This window comes from Helobdella robusta (genome assembly GCF_000326865.2).
Source record: "Helobdella robusta unplaced genomic scaffold HELROscaffold_13, whole genome shotgun sequence".
Taxonomy (NCBI): domain Eukaryota; kingdom Metazoa; phylum Annelida; class Clitellata; order Rhynchobdellida; family Glossiphoniidae; genus Helobdella; species Helobdella robusta.
Window position 1 is genome coordinate 3,103,594 of NW_008703718.1, and position 16,962 is coordinate 3,120,555.

Consider the following 16,962-nt stretch of genomic DNA (forward strand, 5'->3'; position numbering starts at 1 on the left):
TTTCGCGTTTACTATTTAAGAATTTTATTATTAACAATTCAATTGCGTTTTAATACTAAAAGACAGTTAATTAACTCAGTACATTTTTGAAACTATAGATTTTTTCTGTCAAATCACAGGAGATTCACACGAGGAGCAGGGCTTCAATTACAAGAGCATTATTAATATTGACATTAACACACGTCTTCATTGATATTATTTGCTACCTTGTTCCACTTCACTGACGAATAGAAGGTGTACATCAAAAAATGTTTGATTATTATCAGTCATGTTGTATTAACCTGCGCAGTAATCGAATCTTAATTGCAGTTCACACAGTATCTAGCGTCCAGTAGGTACGTACAACGTCACGACACAGATGACGTCGTTCAAGTATTATTACAATAATACAATATGATAATACAAGACGTCGATATGTCACGCCATGTCACAACTCTCAACTGCACCATGTACGAACCACGGATTATCAAATTTGTTGGATGATATTCATGAGACATGCGTGGAAACAGCCCACTGAATAATTGAAAGTTAAGACAATCATTTCATTCCAGCAGTTACCGTATCAACTGCGTCTGCAGCATGAACAATCCTGCAACACGAACAATCACAATTCAGTCACACCAGAATGAATAACATGCGAACATCAGATACCCATTAAGCCGTTGTTACAATTTTACACTAGTCATTTTTGTATGTATTTGATGTACTACTATATTAAAGTAACGCACATAGCTCAGACGAGATCTGTTACACACCACTGTAAATGTAATACAAGCAGCATCATACTCTTAAAAGTTTGGTACATGATCGGTGCATGCATGGGTATAAATAAGCAAGCTAGGATCCGATAAAAAAATAATTGATTGTTTTTTTCCGTGATAAAATATGGCCCGGATGCATGTTGCATGTTAATCGCTTGCCAATGTTTTAGACGTTCAACGAGAACACACACGCACGCACATTACATGTCGACACAAACTAAGCCGCACATGCTGCAAAAACGCGCAACTAAATTTGGTGACCCTGACCTATTTTGAATATTTCAAATTTAAGAAAAATTAATCTAAAATTAACTGAAATAGGATTGCGAGCAAATTCGTTTTCCGTTTAAACCTTTAGGATAAACAAACACAGAACAACTTTGCGTATACTCATATTCATTAAAAATTCATTCAAATATCCCATCACACTTTAATTTAAAGGACAAAAATTACGATTGGAGAGAACCAGTCATTTATTACAATACATAAGAACACGTCAAATACGCTTATAACGGCTGTTAGTATGACGACCACCATTCTATCCGCGAAATATGAAAGATGCAACACAAACAAACCTATGGTAAATGCTAACTAAACTTGCGATTTAAAAATTGTTAGGATCAAGTTAGAAAATTAATATGATATAAAATATCGCGAAATTTAACCAGCTAGCCAGTCAGACAGGTCAAACGTGCGCAATAAGCTAACAAAATGATACATAACCATCTGAAAAGAGCAATTTATTATTCAATTAAATTAATTAAAGAGCCGACTTGACATACACTAAAGACCACAATATCCAACAGACAGTTCAGTTATGTACATCGTTCTTAACAATGAATGGTATAATGAAAAACTGCGTTTCGAACAAAATGTTCATCGATTTATTTAATTATCATTCAACAAATGGAAACAAACAACGATAGAACATAATAACATCATTGTACACGTTTTGTACAAAAAAGAAAAGTTTGACCGAGAATGAAAGAAAGTGGCTTTTTAATTCAAATAAAAATCTAGACTGTTGTTGGATCCAGATCCAGAAATGGAGAGGAGCCCCGAAGTATCAACATCATCTAGATCAGGGCAGTGGTTTGAAGAATCGTCATTAGCATTAGACACATCCATCCCATCATGTTCATCTCTTTCCTCAGAATGATTGTTCAGCATTGCAGTGCCAACTAAACTTTCAACGTGATTTTCAGTGAACCTGGTAGTCAACTGGAGCCTACTCGATCGCCCCATCTTTCCTGGAGTGCAGTCGTTCAACCCGACAAAACGAGATGAGTTGGACTTGGGCGTAGATATACATTGCGTTACAATGGAGATGTCATGTGATGATGTGTTGGCAAGGTGGGAGGTGTCGACAAAGCTATTGTTTGAAGAAAATGAAATATCAGGAGCAGATGCTAGGATTGCCCAGTTGTCATATTCTTTGGCAGGGAAGTAGGAGTTCAACTTTTGCAAGATGGAACTTCTGTCCGCAGATTCTTCTTTTTCAATAACAATTCCACCCTTGAACATGTTGAGGTCATCATCACAGAGACCAATACCATTTAGATCAATTAATGTACATGGCATTTCATCAACAAAGCCATATTCATCACATTCATTATCATCAAACGTGAGACAACGACTTGCAGACTGAATAGGAAAAGATGATTTCAGGACATCCTTAATAAGACAGTGACCTCCTGCGCTTTTGATCATCTCACTCTCAGCTGTGAAGTCCACATCAATCATTTCACTGGTCAGATCAGCAGGCTGATCAGTGACCTTCAGAGATTGAACAGGAACAATAGAGGATACAATATCAGGAGGCGAGTAACAATTTGACAGTCGAGTTGCATCATTTGAAGATGCTAGTGCCACTTGCCTTCTTGTCGTTCGATACGAAAAGTTCGTCATACCAGAAGCCTGCGATATTTGATTGCATGATTCAGAATTAACAACGTTTGATGAGTTGGAAGGTCTCAACTTTGTATCACTCGAAGAAGCAAATTTTGCAACGACCGTTGTAGACGATGAAGATGACAGCTGATTATCTAAACCTACTGTAGTTGTATCAAACTTGAAATAAGAATGATCGAGGTATGGATAGTAGTTGAGAGCATCTGCCGGTACCAATCCCGACCCCTCATCATTAACAGATGCTGTAGATGGTGAAGAAACCGCTTTCAAATCATCCACCGACATATTATCCAATGTCAGACTTCTCTCGTGATTGAATGTGAATCCGCCATCGAACTTGGATGAATTTTTATCTGCTTTGTGATCATTAAAATTTCTTGTCCTTGCACAGGTTGATTTTCGAAGTTTCCTCATTTTATCATCGACATCTTTCTGCACCTTTTCAACCTTCTTCTTCTCCTTCCTCTCATCTCCACTGTACTCACTCTCCATTGTTTCCCATTCGAGCTTTGAACTCATCTTTCTCTTGCGACCTCTCTTGGATACAGAGGTAATATCAAGAGCTGCACTGAGCGACGACTTTTTACTTGAAACATCTTTAGAATCAGCCGACTGAGCTGGCTGTGATACGTTGGGAGGTGTCGGAGCTCTGTGGTTGCTCTGATGGCTTTCAAATGAAGATCTCGTGCCTGGCATGGAGTCTTCAGATTCATCAATAGAATTACTACGCATAGTATCCTGATGGTTCTTTCTTATGTGAACATTCAAAGTTTGCCTGTTGCAAAAGTAATGAAGATGAATAAATAAATATTATCAGCAATTTTATATTTAAAAAATGATGGATAAAAAAAAATTTGAGAGTGAAAGAAACCTAGAGAAGCATCTGAATTCACATTCAGGACAGTTCTCAGGTGCCTTTTCGTAACTTTCCAAGTGCTCCTGTTGTTGGTGAGCACGAAGATCTGAATTCCTGTTAAACTCCATGTCGCAATCTTGACATGCAAATATGGACTTCCTGGCATGGTGTGCCATGTGCACTCGCAATTGTTGAAAGTATGTGAAACTTTTTTCACACTCACTGCATGTGTGCTGTTTATCACCATGCTTCTGGGTCATATGCAATCTGCATAAGTAATTTATAATGGCTGTCATTCAGGCTACTGGTCAGAACAGATGAATTTCCATTCTTTATTCACGATGCCACAACAATACATACAAATCTTACTAAATTGCGGAAACTTATAAAATTCCTTAATATAATAACAGCAGTAATATCAATTTTTTAGGAGTTTCTAGACCAAAAAAAATTTAAATACAAATGATAACATAAAATAACAAACACAGTTCAAATGCTAAAAGAATCTAAAATTTTAAATATGCCTTGCAATATATGAAGATAAAGTAACATAATGTTACAGTTGCCTCTTCTTTTACTTGCTACAATATTAGTCAAAGCTCTTTTATATAAACCGAAGTAAAAAAAACAATGCTAAAAAGCTGCTAAATTCAATATTCTTGCCATTATCACTGTGTTCACAAAATAATGCTTATCAACAAATTGTAGTCATGATTTTTGGGTGATCAAATAGAGAAACTAAGGAACCAACTTGAGAAGTGACTTGGAAGTTGTAACATAAGAGCATTTCTCACATGAAATTTCCTGTACATGCACATGTTTCACGTGCCACTCATATGATTTCTCTGTCCTAAACAGCCTCTCACACTGCTTGCATTCTACAAGAGTGTAAGGCACAAAGTCGTGTGCCCTATGCATGTGGTTTGAATAGAGGTCAAAACTTTTAAACTCTACATTACATATCTTGCACTTTGGCGGTTTTTGTTTTATTGGCAGATCCCGTCTGAATCAATCAAATTGTAGATTATAATTAATCAAAAAGCTGTTTTAATTTGCCATCATAATAAAAAATTATCTTTTAAAAAATTTCTGCCACAAAAAAAAGTAAAAGTATTTAAGAGAAAGTGAGATAGGTAAGCAAATGAACCTGTGTGGTGTTATTTTTTCAAGTAGAACTTTAGAATGTTTTTGTTGATAGTGCTTCCTCAGCGACTTCCAATCAGCCCATGCCACATCATTTTCACATATTGCACAAGACAGCCCAACATCACTGTGCGACAGGGTATGCAGATTCCTATGGGCAATTAAAAAATAAGTTGTTTAAGCACGTGAATAATAATAATATGACATATATACAGTAAATTAAAGTAAGTTTACTGTTACCATAATTTCTAAAAAGCCAGAATGTTTGAATGTCTCTAACAGACTGTATAAGTATTTTAAGTGTGATTTTAGAAACTTTTGTTATATAAGAACAGGCAATTCTATCTGGTCAGATTGAAACCCTTCTTAGCTCTAGCAAGATTAGTTTCAACTCAACTCATGCTCCTCTCTGACTAGTCCAATTAATTTTTTACCTAATTTTCAGAATAATTTTTTAATATGGCAGAATCGCACCGTACATAAAGTCAGCCTTTTCTGATAATTAATGAAATTTACTAATTAACTGGCGTAGTTGTCAGGAAGCCTAAGTCCATATTTCATTCAGGTATGTTTTAGTAGATCATATATTAATACAGTTCATGCGAGTCTTCTTAATTAAATATCCATTATTCCTAGCTAGAGCACAAGACAGCCACTAAAATGAGTCATAAAATTGAACTTTGATCAATGCCGAAATGGTTTATCCAAGACTTCAACTACATCTACTTCCTTACTATTCACAGTTACTTCAATGAATGTTTTCTTTCTTTCAAAACATACCCAGGAAACAATACATCAAAATAAATTAAATATAAATACTATGACATGACACGCTAAATATTATTACATTGGTGAATAGTAAAAAATATAGCAATATTAAAAACTTTGTGAGGAATCATAAATGAACGCAATTGCTTGTAAGTGAGTAGTACCTTTAGGAGATTTTTAGAAACAGGAATGCAAAATTACAGCAGAAAAATAAAAACCAAAATAACACTGCTAAAAATTTTTTTTATCTAAAACTTCAAATTGCTTGCAGAAAAGTTTAACCTGATATTTTTCTTATGAAAAACAAATGTGCAATACGGACAGCCAAGATTAACAGATGATGACGATCTTTTTGAGCGATTGACACACATTTCAAGATGTCTTTGAACCTTGAAAAATGTCACAAAGCAATGAGCAATCATCAAAATCAACACTGATTTTCAATGAAGAAAGGGCACATGTCATTTGATGCAACAATAAAAAAAGTATTTTAATGAATTCAATTCCACTACTTACAAAATTATAATTTTCCAAAATGTCTCATACTGTTTAAAGATGAATTTTACAAAAAAAAAACATATTTTTGGAATGATATATAAAAAACTAGTTGTGCATTTGAAAATATGTCACAAATGAACAGAATGTGGTTTGTTATAAGCTTAATCTCCCAATACAGCACCAGCATCACATAAGAAAGCAATTGTGAGCCTAATAAAATAGTCTCGTAAAATTTCAAAAGTGAAACCTGCTTCCAAGTAAGAAGAAGAATACCACAGTGTATGCATTTGTATCTATTGCTGTAATGAAACTCCATGTGTAACATCAGCTGGTCGTAGCAATCAAAACTCAAACCACAATATTTACATGAGTTACATTTGTCAGATAGCCTAAGTCCATGTTTCATTCGGAAATGTCTTAGTAGATCAAACCAGTGGAAGAATGGAACTTTAAAATCACATTTGTGGCAATAATAATGACTGTTGTTGATGTTTGATGCTGACTGTTCATTAACACCGCCACTTGAAATACTAGAAGCTGTCACGTTTTCTCCAAGACGATTGTTTGTGTTTGCAACATTGTTGTCATGACGATTCTTCATTGGGTCATCATTGTTGAGAGGATGTGATCTAGTTGTTTGATGTTCATTGCTGACATGTGCATAGCAATGTAGAATTGCTGACCTCTCAGTATCAAAACACTGGCCACATTTTGATACTGTGCACCTATCATTCATTAGCAAGTTATTATAAATCATTGAATAAATAAATGCCAAGAATCATAAATGTTGTCATGTAATTTAAATTCTGCTTCAAACATATTTTCTAGCTTATTATTAAGGCAATTAAATTGGAGCACTAATTACAGTATGAAGCTAATTAAGCTTTTTTAGATTTCTATAATCAACTGGCACAGACTCTATAGAGCATAGTTCACATCTTCAGCTATTTGAAGCATATTTTTAAAAAAACATTTGTGGTTTGAAGATCTCAAGTAAATTTATCATTCAATTTTTAAATAAAAATTATGGAATTAACAACACAGAGATATATATTGGAATGAAAAAGAAAGATTGAACCATCTACCTGAATATGTGCTCTCCTGTTGGGATATATTGGAACATGGCATATATTTTTTTTACATTTGAAGCTTTACAATTCTTCCCCATCTTGCCACCTTTCTTTGTCATTTCACAACCACGCGAATCTCCGGTCTCATCAATTTTGAGATGACATTCATCCTCTTCCTCCTCCTCATCATTTTCAAGTGGTTTATGATTATTTTTAGATTTACTTGAGTTATCATTAGATAGTAAATTTTCATCAAAGTCAAAAAATTCATCATCATTGTTTATGCAATAATCTTCAATTAGTTTCCATAACTTTACAGTCTTTTTATTGGAATCTTTGTCATTTTTTTCTGCTTCAATTCTAAATGGTTTTGGCCGAAACGGTGGTGCGCTATCACTCTTATTAGATTTTGAGTCAATTTTTATTGTATTTAAATAATTCAGAGCATCTAACCTATCCTTTCTGTCAATTTTCAACCTTTTATTTTTATTCATCAGTTTTGAAGATTTGGCAAATTCACCATCAACACAATCAATTTTTCTTTTTTTGAATGTAGACTGTTTGTGACTAAAACCATGTTTGGACGTGTTGACAGCAAATGAATTATTTCTACTAATGGACGGCGGAGGTGAAGGTGTTGAAGCACTTCGATTGCTTATATTGCAGAGTGGTCTGACATGATTTATCAATTTTGTTGCATCTGACTTTTCTTCAGTGCTAGGTTCAGCTATATTAGAATTATTAACTACAGGCATGTTTGATTGTATGTTGCTGGAAGGTAACATGGAAGGATAAAACATGGAATTGTTGTGTGTATTAATGAGGCCAGGTGTTGCAGTTGCAATATTTTGTAGCATTAGTGGTTGCAAAGACTCATTTAAATGATTTTGATTTAATCTATTGTTCCAAACATCATTTGGTAGAAAAGTTACAGACTGCTGTGTCATCAGTGGAGGTTGAACGATATGCCAATTAATGGGAGGTGGTAAGACAACTGACTGTGGTAGCAGATATGCAAAATTTGATGAAATATTTTGTGGCTGTTGTTGTTTGGAAGAAACATTAACATTGCTGTGTACATTATTTGTATTTGACGTCTGCTTATTTTCTATTGTCTGACTACCTCTCTCAATTTTCTTTATTCCATAGCCAACTAGAACAGATGGAAATAAACTATTTTTTTGTTTGTTGCAATGGCATTCCCTCTGTGCCCATCCACACTCGAGACAGATGGAGTCGGAAAATGCATTCAAATAATTATAAACTGATTTTGTGACCGATTGAAAAACTTTACAACACGGCCAGACCATAATCAGTGCAAGCAGTGTAGTAATTGGTACATAGGTTGTAGAATTTTGAGATGTTGATGATGTAACTAATTTCTGAACATTAAATCGATCAAGTAATTCTTTTAACATCCATTGAGCTTCTTGTTGAACGTGCTCTGATATCAAATCTAATATAGATGATAGTTTGACATATTTATTTTCAAATACATCTAAACTTTGCTGATCGACCGGCAATGGTTTGTCATTGTTGAACATCATTTTGGTGGCAGGATCAATGATTACAAACGGAACACTTCCCAAGCCAGGCCATTCTAACACATAGTTTGACATTTCCTATGAAAATTCAAACAAAGCAGCATCTTGAGTTTTATTACAAAAATGTTGATAAACAAACACAAGCATGTGAGTGACATGACAAAAGCCTGATTCATTTATTTTATAATAAGTGAATAAAATAAGTGAATAAAATAAGTGAATAAAATGCTAGTTTTTTTTTAACTTATAGGAAACATTTTAAAAAGATTCTAATGCAGAACCTACAACATACATACTTGTATACGTTGTAAGTAAATGAAGAGCCGGATTACTTTCCTGACGGAATCTAACTAAATTTTCAGCTTTGCTTCTGCGTCGTGGGGACAACGAGCTTCTCGTTCAACGAATATGGTGGCGTTAGTTAATGACCGGATGTTTAATATGGGCGGAACAAGCCGTAAAAACAGAGGTCGATACTAAATTCGGTAATTCGGAATTTATTAAACTAATTTTTTTTGAAAAATTTCCCCATGAATGGAATTTAATTTGCAACTCATGGCCTAACTTTCATCGAGAAAACCTCGAACTTCGATTTTTTATTACAATAAACCACAAAATGTTGCTCAAAATTATATCAAAGAAAATAAACAAGCAAGATTTCTTTAAACTTTTCTAAATTTCCATTATTCGGGGCACCGGAAGAAATTATGTTTGTGCAAATATGATCCCCAAAGCGAAGTTGTTAACTTAACAGGGTCTCCACGATCACATTAAACATTTTCGTGCCCAGGAGATTATGTTCTGATGTAAAATTACCAGCTCAATTTACTATGCCAATTCAATACTATATTAAAAAAGTTGAATTACATTGTGTGTTCTTGTTAAATAACGATAACTATTCGGTCGATCCAAGGTACTATATTTCACAAACGTAGGGATTTCCATTATCAAGTTAAACATTTTTATGTTTAGAAGATTATGTTCTATTTATATTTATTAAAACTACAAGCTTAATTCAATATATCAGCACAAAATTAAAAAAATAATCAAAATGTAGTGCGTGTTCAATGTCACATAATGACAACTTTTCGGTAGATTTATGTTATTATATAGAAAAATATTTGGATTTTTATTACCAAATTATACATTTTCATTCTCAGGATATTTAGCATTACATGAACCTAAATCTAGTAAAAAACTACTAGCCTAATTAACTAAATCAACGCGGAACTGAGAAAATAAATTGAGCTATACTGTGTTCAGTCGATTCAAGATACTATAAAAACAAATATGTCGAGATTTTCATTATTAAATTATACATTTTCATGCTCTGAGAAGATACTATATTATATACACTATAAGGTATTATATATATTATTATAAGAAAACTTGTATAGCGACTTTTATAGAACTACCCAACTATATATATATATACTATAAGGTATTATACATATATATATATATCCATGTATATGAATCTAGTAAAAAACTACTAGCTTAATTCACTATATCAGTGCCACATTCCAAAAGATTCTGTGCAGTGCGAGTTCAGAAACACATAATGATATCCATTCGGTCGATTCAAGATACTATTTATCAAAAATGTCGGAATTCCCATTACCAAATTATTCATATTCGTGCTCAGGAGTTTGTGTAGTACATGAACCTATTAAAAAACTACCAGCATAATTAACAATATAACGCATGCTCAAATCATTATATCAACTATTGCGCAGAAACCTAAGTAAAATTTTCAAAATTTTAGTTAGCGAGAATAAATTTTTCCCATTAATGAAAACCCATGTGGATTCACAAACCAGAGGACATCAATACAAACTTCTTGTCAGTGCATCTAATGCGAACGCAAAAAAATATTCCTCGAACAGTGCCTCCATGAAACAAACATGCCCCAGCTATTGTCGAAGTTGAAACTGTAAAAGAATTCAAGATGGCTGTTGGCAGATTTACGATCAACATAGATTTTTATTACAATCATCGAGTCGAAATGAGCCATCAATTTTATTAACTCTTATTTTATAATTTGTTGCACGTTTTATAAATTAATCAAGAAACATCTATGGATTTCATTATATAATTAAACAACTTTTCTATGTCCTTTCATATTTTAATATTATTCCAATTTGTTTGTCTCGAAACATAATATGAATATTAAAAAATTTAATTAAGAAGGCGAAAGTTGCTTTAAAAAATATTTTCCGCACAAATTATTTGCTATATGAGTAATATCAAAAATAAGTGCTAGCGTTTTAATATAAAAATTCAAAATGGCCAGAGTCCAAAAAAATTACAACAAAAAATTTACTTATAAAAATATACAAATGAATAATTTTATCAAATTGTACGATCAAACAAGGCACTGAATTTGATAAATCATTCACTTATCAGTCAAAAAATGTTGTAAAAAATCAATTACATTATACAAATGAATTTAACAGACCAAAACACGACGATGTTCGTTGCAAACTAACAAATAATTTATATTACAATTAATCGTTAATGTAGATAATATATTATATTTTACTCAGGTCATATTAATACAAACTTGATAAGTTAGTAGTCATGTTGATAAACACACTTAAGGTAAAGGTAACAATTTAAATAAAGGTCTGAATGAATTAATAAATAATGAACATGAAAAAACATAGCAAACACACACACACCACACAGGGAGAGAGAGAGTTATGACTTAATATACACAGATTAATTAAACCTCTCTACCAAACAAGCTACGGAGAAACAATGAATCATAAAACGGTAACGTAAAAAAACGTCGTAAACAGACCTGACATGGCAAACATACACAGTGCATCACATCATCACCAGCTAAGCATAGGGCAATTAAGAACATATTAGGGGAGTTTTTTTAACAAAATTCATCACGTGTTCACTCATTTGATTAAATCAAATCGACATAATTATATAGTATTATAGTAAAGTGAAATATCAAAAATCATAAAAACTCTTATTGTTTTAGAACTCAGAAACTTAACGGCAAACCAAAATTAAATTCAACCCCAATTACGGAATATTAATTTTGTTATGAAAAAATAACCCAATATAAAATTTAATTAACAATTAATTAAGCATTGAGCTAAATAAACACCCAATTAATTAATATTAATTAATTAATCTAACATTTAATCAATTGACGACAATAAAATGTTTTACTCATTCATAATTTACCATGATGAAAGAAGAAAAAGCCAGAAAAGATGAAAATTGTAGAGGATATCATCAATTAAAACCGAATGCAAAACGATGCAACGTAATTACCGATGTTTATTAATACAACCAACTACCTGTGCCATTTGCTAGCCTTGTCTTTCGTGAAATATCGTAGTTCGCACAAACACACACAAGTATAATTGTAAAACTGTGAAAGCAATGAGCTGCGAAAACATCAATTATTTTACTAAAAACTGTAATAAAATAATAATAAAACATGGTGTAGCACTGCATAGATTAAAATGTTACAAATCTCTATAGAAATAATGAAAATAAAATGAAGAGATGCCTTACGAAGAACAAAAAGAGTATGTTACATAAATTGACACCAGCAAACAAACTATTATAACCCATCATTAGAAATATGCAAATGCCAATTAGCACAGGTTGTAAACAAACGAACGCCTACCTATCGCCCTCTATGTTAAATAAACCAAACGCCTACATTTATTCATATGAGGTCATTTCACAGAGACAAACACACGTACACACACGCGCGCGCGCGCGCACACACACGCACGGACAAAGAAAAATACATACAAACATATTTTTGAGAAAGAATACTTCTAATACACCTTGTAATAAACAGTTATGAAAAACATTAGATGTTTTTTAAAATAGATAAAAAAGAGCAAGAACAACTGCATTGCAGATTTAGTAGCAATTAGAGAGAGAAAGTGAGAGAGAGAGAGAGAGAGAGAGAAAAAGAGAGAAAGTGAGAGATAAGAGTGCGGATAAATGATAATAATTAAACAGAAAAATATAAAAAAATCCATTTAAGTGGACAATTAAAATGACAAATGAGAAACTAGAGTAATTACAACGTAACGCAACCAACTGGCATCTCGCTTAATTAGAGTAATTATAAAAATCCATTACCTATTCATTACCTTTAACGAGTATCTCATATATTAGTATTTCTTATATCATCATCCCCTGTTACTTAGTGTTAGATTACTGACTATAACATGACACTCAGCGCTTCATTAAAAACTGTGAACCATTTTTTCATATATAGAGATATAATTTTGAATAGAATCTTAGTAGCTGTAAGCTAACAACACTCACGAAATTGTATACAATATAAAAATGAGTAATGTAGTTGTGATTTATTATATTGATGTAGTTGTTAAATGAATTTTAAAATGAAAATATCAATCCCTAAATCTCTTAATTTACATATTATTATTGGAAAAAAAGCAAAATGAAATGAAACTACAAGGAAGATGGAAAATAGAACAACTAATTAATAAATAAATAAATACATATACATATATAAGTGTGCGTTTAAATGAATGAATGAAAGAAATGAATAAATGATTGAGAAAAATTGAATGACTAAACACTAAACTTAAAGTCTTAATATGAAAAATAGAACATAATTATTCAACTAGAAAACTTGTAGGTAAAGACGGTTAATATATAACAATGTATACAACTATCAAACTCATTGAAACACATTGAATGGAGTACAGAGGAAAATCAATTGATACGTGACAGGCACACACACACACACACACGGGCACACAAACACACACACATGGATGTAGCAAACATACACACATATACAAGCATACATACCTGCATATATACACGCATAGACGCACATACATGCACCTATATAAACATACATGCATATATGCAAACATCGATGCGCAGGCACACATGCAAATATCACCGTCGTCATCATCATTATATGAAACCAAAGTAAAAAATATTTAAAATGTTCGTCAAATGCACATAATCTTTCTTAATATAGATTAACTTTTAATAAATAATTTTAATAAAATTAATATTAAAATTGCCTATTTTGAAGGTCAGTTTTTTAATCAGGATATACACAAAATGACGTAATTACATCACAGTAAAAAGTTTTTACACGTAGTAAGTAAAGACTATATGTGCATATGTGAGGCATGTTGTATCATATATGAAACAGTCAGTGAAGTAGAAACAAACAAATAAATAAATAAATAAGAAACGTAATAAAAGTATGTTTTACAAACAAACTCCACGTACATTAGGGAGCGTAGATAGAATTGGAAAGAGGTGACGAATGGTTACATGAACAGGTCACGATTACCCTGATTTAAAGAATGAACGACTAAATACTTCAGCCCTAAGATGTTGAGTTCAATCTATTCTTCTTCATCATGGTCTTATCTTGCAAATACTGACAGACTCCTTGGAACATGACGAGCGCGAAACGATACTCACCAGCTTCAAACAAATCGGCCAACGTGTCGGTCATCAACTGCAACTGAACATACAAGTCTGAAACGATTTCTTTGTTCTCGAGGTTGCAGATCAGTACGATGAGGCCATCCATCAGTTCATCATTGCAGACCATCAGATCTGTGCGGTACACTTCCCTGTAGAGTTTGATCATCTGATTGCTCACCTCTTTCAAGCATCTGCAGAGATGATGTGTTTTCACGAGAGGTGTCGATGCAGACAATGCAATTTTAAGGTGTGAGTAAGCCTTCAAGAACCTGTTCATAACTATGGGTTTCATTCTTATGCTTCGAGAACTGGATTCTGAAATGTATTTGTCTATATCAAATGTCAGCGGTTTTAAAGATGTGCTGGATAATTGGTTCTCCCATTGCGGTTTCACTTTATGATGAGTGAGGCCTGCGTTAATGTCGTCGTCGTCGACTTCTTCATTGTTCATCTGTCCAGATAATTCAAAACCACTGTCCTTATTTCTTATTTTTGCTTTCATCTTGATCTTCAACACTTTATCAACTGCCGTCGCAACATTCTTCAGTTTCTTGCACACGTTGGCTTTGACATGTTTTTCATAACTATCTGCTTGATGATCGTCGTAAAATACATCTTCCTCAGTTGTCAAGCCATCGATAATTGCATTGATGAGAGAACCAGTGGAGCCTGCAGGACTATCTGCCACGTTGGAAACGTTAGCATAGTTGCTGCCTGCAAGTATGCTTTGACAATAAAATGCTTCGTATGAATCATTCTGAGGAACAAGCAAGAGTTGGAGAGTTTTTGTGTCGGCCATGTCCAGGTCGTTCAATGTCATTTTAAAGATCCAGTCTGTTAGAACTTCCGTCTTTGAAGCAAATTGAGCCCTGTACAGTTCTAATATCAAACTCAATATGTTCTCGTAAAAATAATTTTCATATATCACCCAAATTTTTCTGAAATTTTGATGATCATAAGATTTGTCAATCTCCACAGTGAGTTTAGTGCAAATGGATTTGAAGTGATCAGCAATCATGGGTTTTACTTGCTGGATGGTTTCAACGAGGTAACTGAAATCATCATTCTTCACAAATTCTTCCTCTAGGTAACTTTTGAATGAAGGCACACTCATGAGGCTTCTCTTAAACTTTTCTGTTCTATCACCTATTTCAGAAAATTTCCCAGATGAGGTTACAGAGTTGCATCTACAAATCTTGGCTCTGTCAAGTGAATGCAACAAATTATTCAAGCTGGGTGATCTTGTGAGATGAAGTGTTTCATAACTATCCGTTAGAGAATCATCTGCAGTTGCTGAAAATATATATTTATTCAAACTGACTGAACTTGATTCATTATTATTATTATTATTATGGTACAGATCTCTGTTGTCAACATTGCTATTATGTTTGACAATGTTGCAGCAACTGTTGCCAACATCACTTGTGCATTCATTCAATTCTTTCTTCAGCACTGATTCAACCACTGTAGCATGCTTGTTCATCAACTTAGGCACAATGGAATTGTACTGGCTTTGGGAGTTAAACTTTTTCAATGTTTCCATTAAAATATGTCTCACCTTTTCGACTACTGCATTATGATCCTTAGTGATGTCATGTTGCGCATTACAGAGGATGATGTTGACCAGTTCAGGCAGAGACTTCCAGTGAAGACTGGTGGACGTTTCAGCCAATATATTTGATTTCATTCGACTCTTCCTGTCGAAATCAACTCCATAACTTTCGTAGCCCTCCATCAACTCCTGAATGACATTCCTCATATTCTCATAGACAGTCAGAAGCATCAATTTTTTGTCCATGAATGTGTAAATCTTCTTCTGCAAGATATCTTCAGCTTCTTTCATTGTAAGGTACATGTTTTGCATTGTCTCATCATCTCTTGCAGGTGAGTTAAGACGATATAACATTTTAGAGAAACTTGATCTACTCTTCAATCTTCTAATGTTGTCCAAAACATTATTCATACTGATGATCTCTTCTTTCCTTGATTCAACTGCTTTCGACAATTTTGCGGTGGTGTCTTTGCACACAGCATCACACACAGACCTCATATAATCCTCATGCAACTTTTTAAAATCATAGGATGCTCTCTCCAGATCTTTCTTGTACTCAACTTCAAGCAAGTTTAATAATTTATCGTAAATCTTAATATCCTTGGTAGAATTTATACGTTGAAGAAACTTTTTTCTCTCTCTAAATTTCGTAGCTTTCAATTCTGACAACTGACTAGTTTTATTACCAATGAGATTGTTCCACCGCTTCATGTAGTTTGTGTAAGTGTGGAAACATTTCTTCAACAAATCTAGGTTCTCAAAACCTAACCTAACATTCGGCAGAACATTCACGTGTATTAATTTGATAAGGCTTTTATAAAATTCCTCTTTTGTCATTTTTTTATCCCTGTACATGATGAGCATTGAAGGCAGGACATCATAAACCTCATCCAGATAGTTGAAATAGTCCACACATTCATCATCCATCTTAAAAGATTCATCATACAAGTCCTCAAATACAACTGACTCAGTATTCAATTCATCGACATCATCAGCAACTGCATTGGCTACTTTATCAGGATCTTCATCAACACTATCAAAACGTGTTACTGGGGTCCAATAAACAGTTCGAATGTTGCAATCTATGGTCAGGACATCCATTAAAAGTATCTTGAACCATATCGCTGGCTCCAAAAACTCTGCCGGCTTCTCTTGGATACTCTTTATTTCACCTAATAATTCAAATTAAAATTTGTTAAAAAATGTTGGATTATTAAATCTTTTCAAACAGGCCAACGTTGTAAAAAAAAACTATAAAATTATTTATTTATAATAAAGAGGGCTGCCAACCTGCACATGTGTACTCAAAAATAGAAGGAATGTAACCCTCCTTTAACTTTACATTAGAAATTTCAACGTTGCACTTTTCAATGATTAATCTAAGTTTCAT

At 33.3% G+C, this 16,962-nt stretch overlaps 2 protein-coding genes across 2 annotated transcripts; both read right to left on the bottom strand.

The window, feature by feature from the left end:
- Window positions 1-3,500: 3,500 nt before the first annotated feature.
- HELRODRAFT_73882 (hypothetical protein) lies at window positions 3,501-4,512 on the bottom strand (the record flags this gene model as incomplete). The annotated part of the gene is made up of 2 exons (XM_009014327.1): window positions 3,501-3,817; window positions 4,470-4,512. Coding segments are annotated over 2 exons (360 nt in total), but the record flags the coding sequence as incomplete, so codon positions are not given.
- Window positions 4,513-13,916: 9,404 nt separating this feature from the next.
- Window positions 13,917-16,962, bottom strand: HELRODRAFT_168471 (hypothetical protein; the record flags this gene model as incomplete). Its single annotated transcript, XM_009014328.1, has 2 exons — window positions 13,917-16,744; window positions 16,863-16,962. 2 exons carry the CDS (start codon window positions 16,960-16,962, stop codon window positions 13,917-13,919), a joined length of 2,928 nt encoding a protein of 975 aa, XP_009012576.1.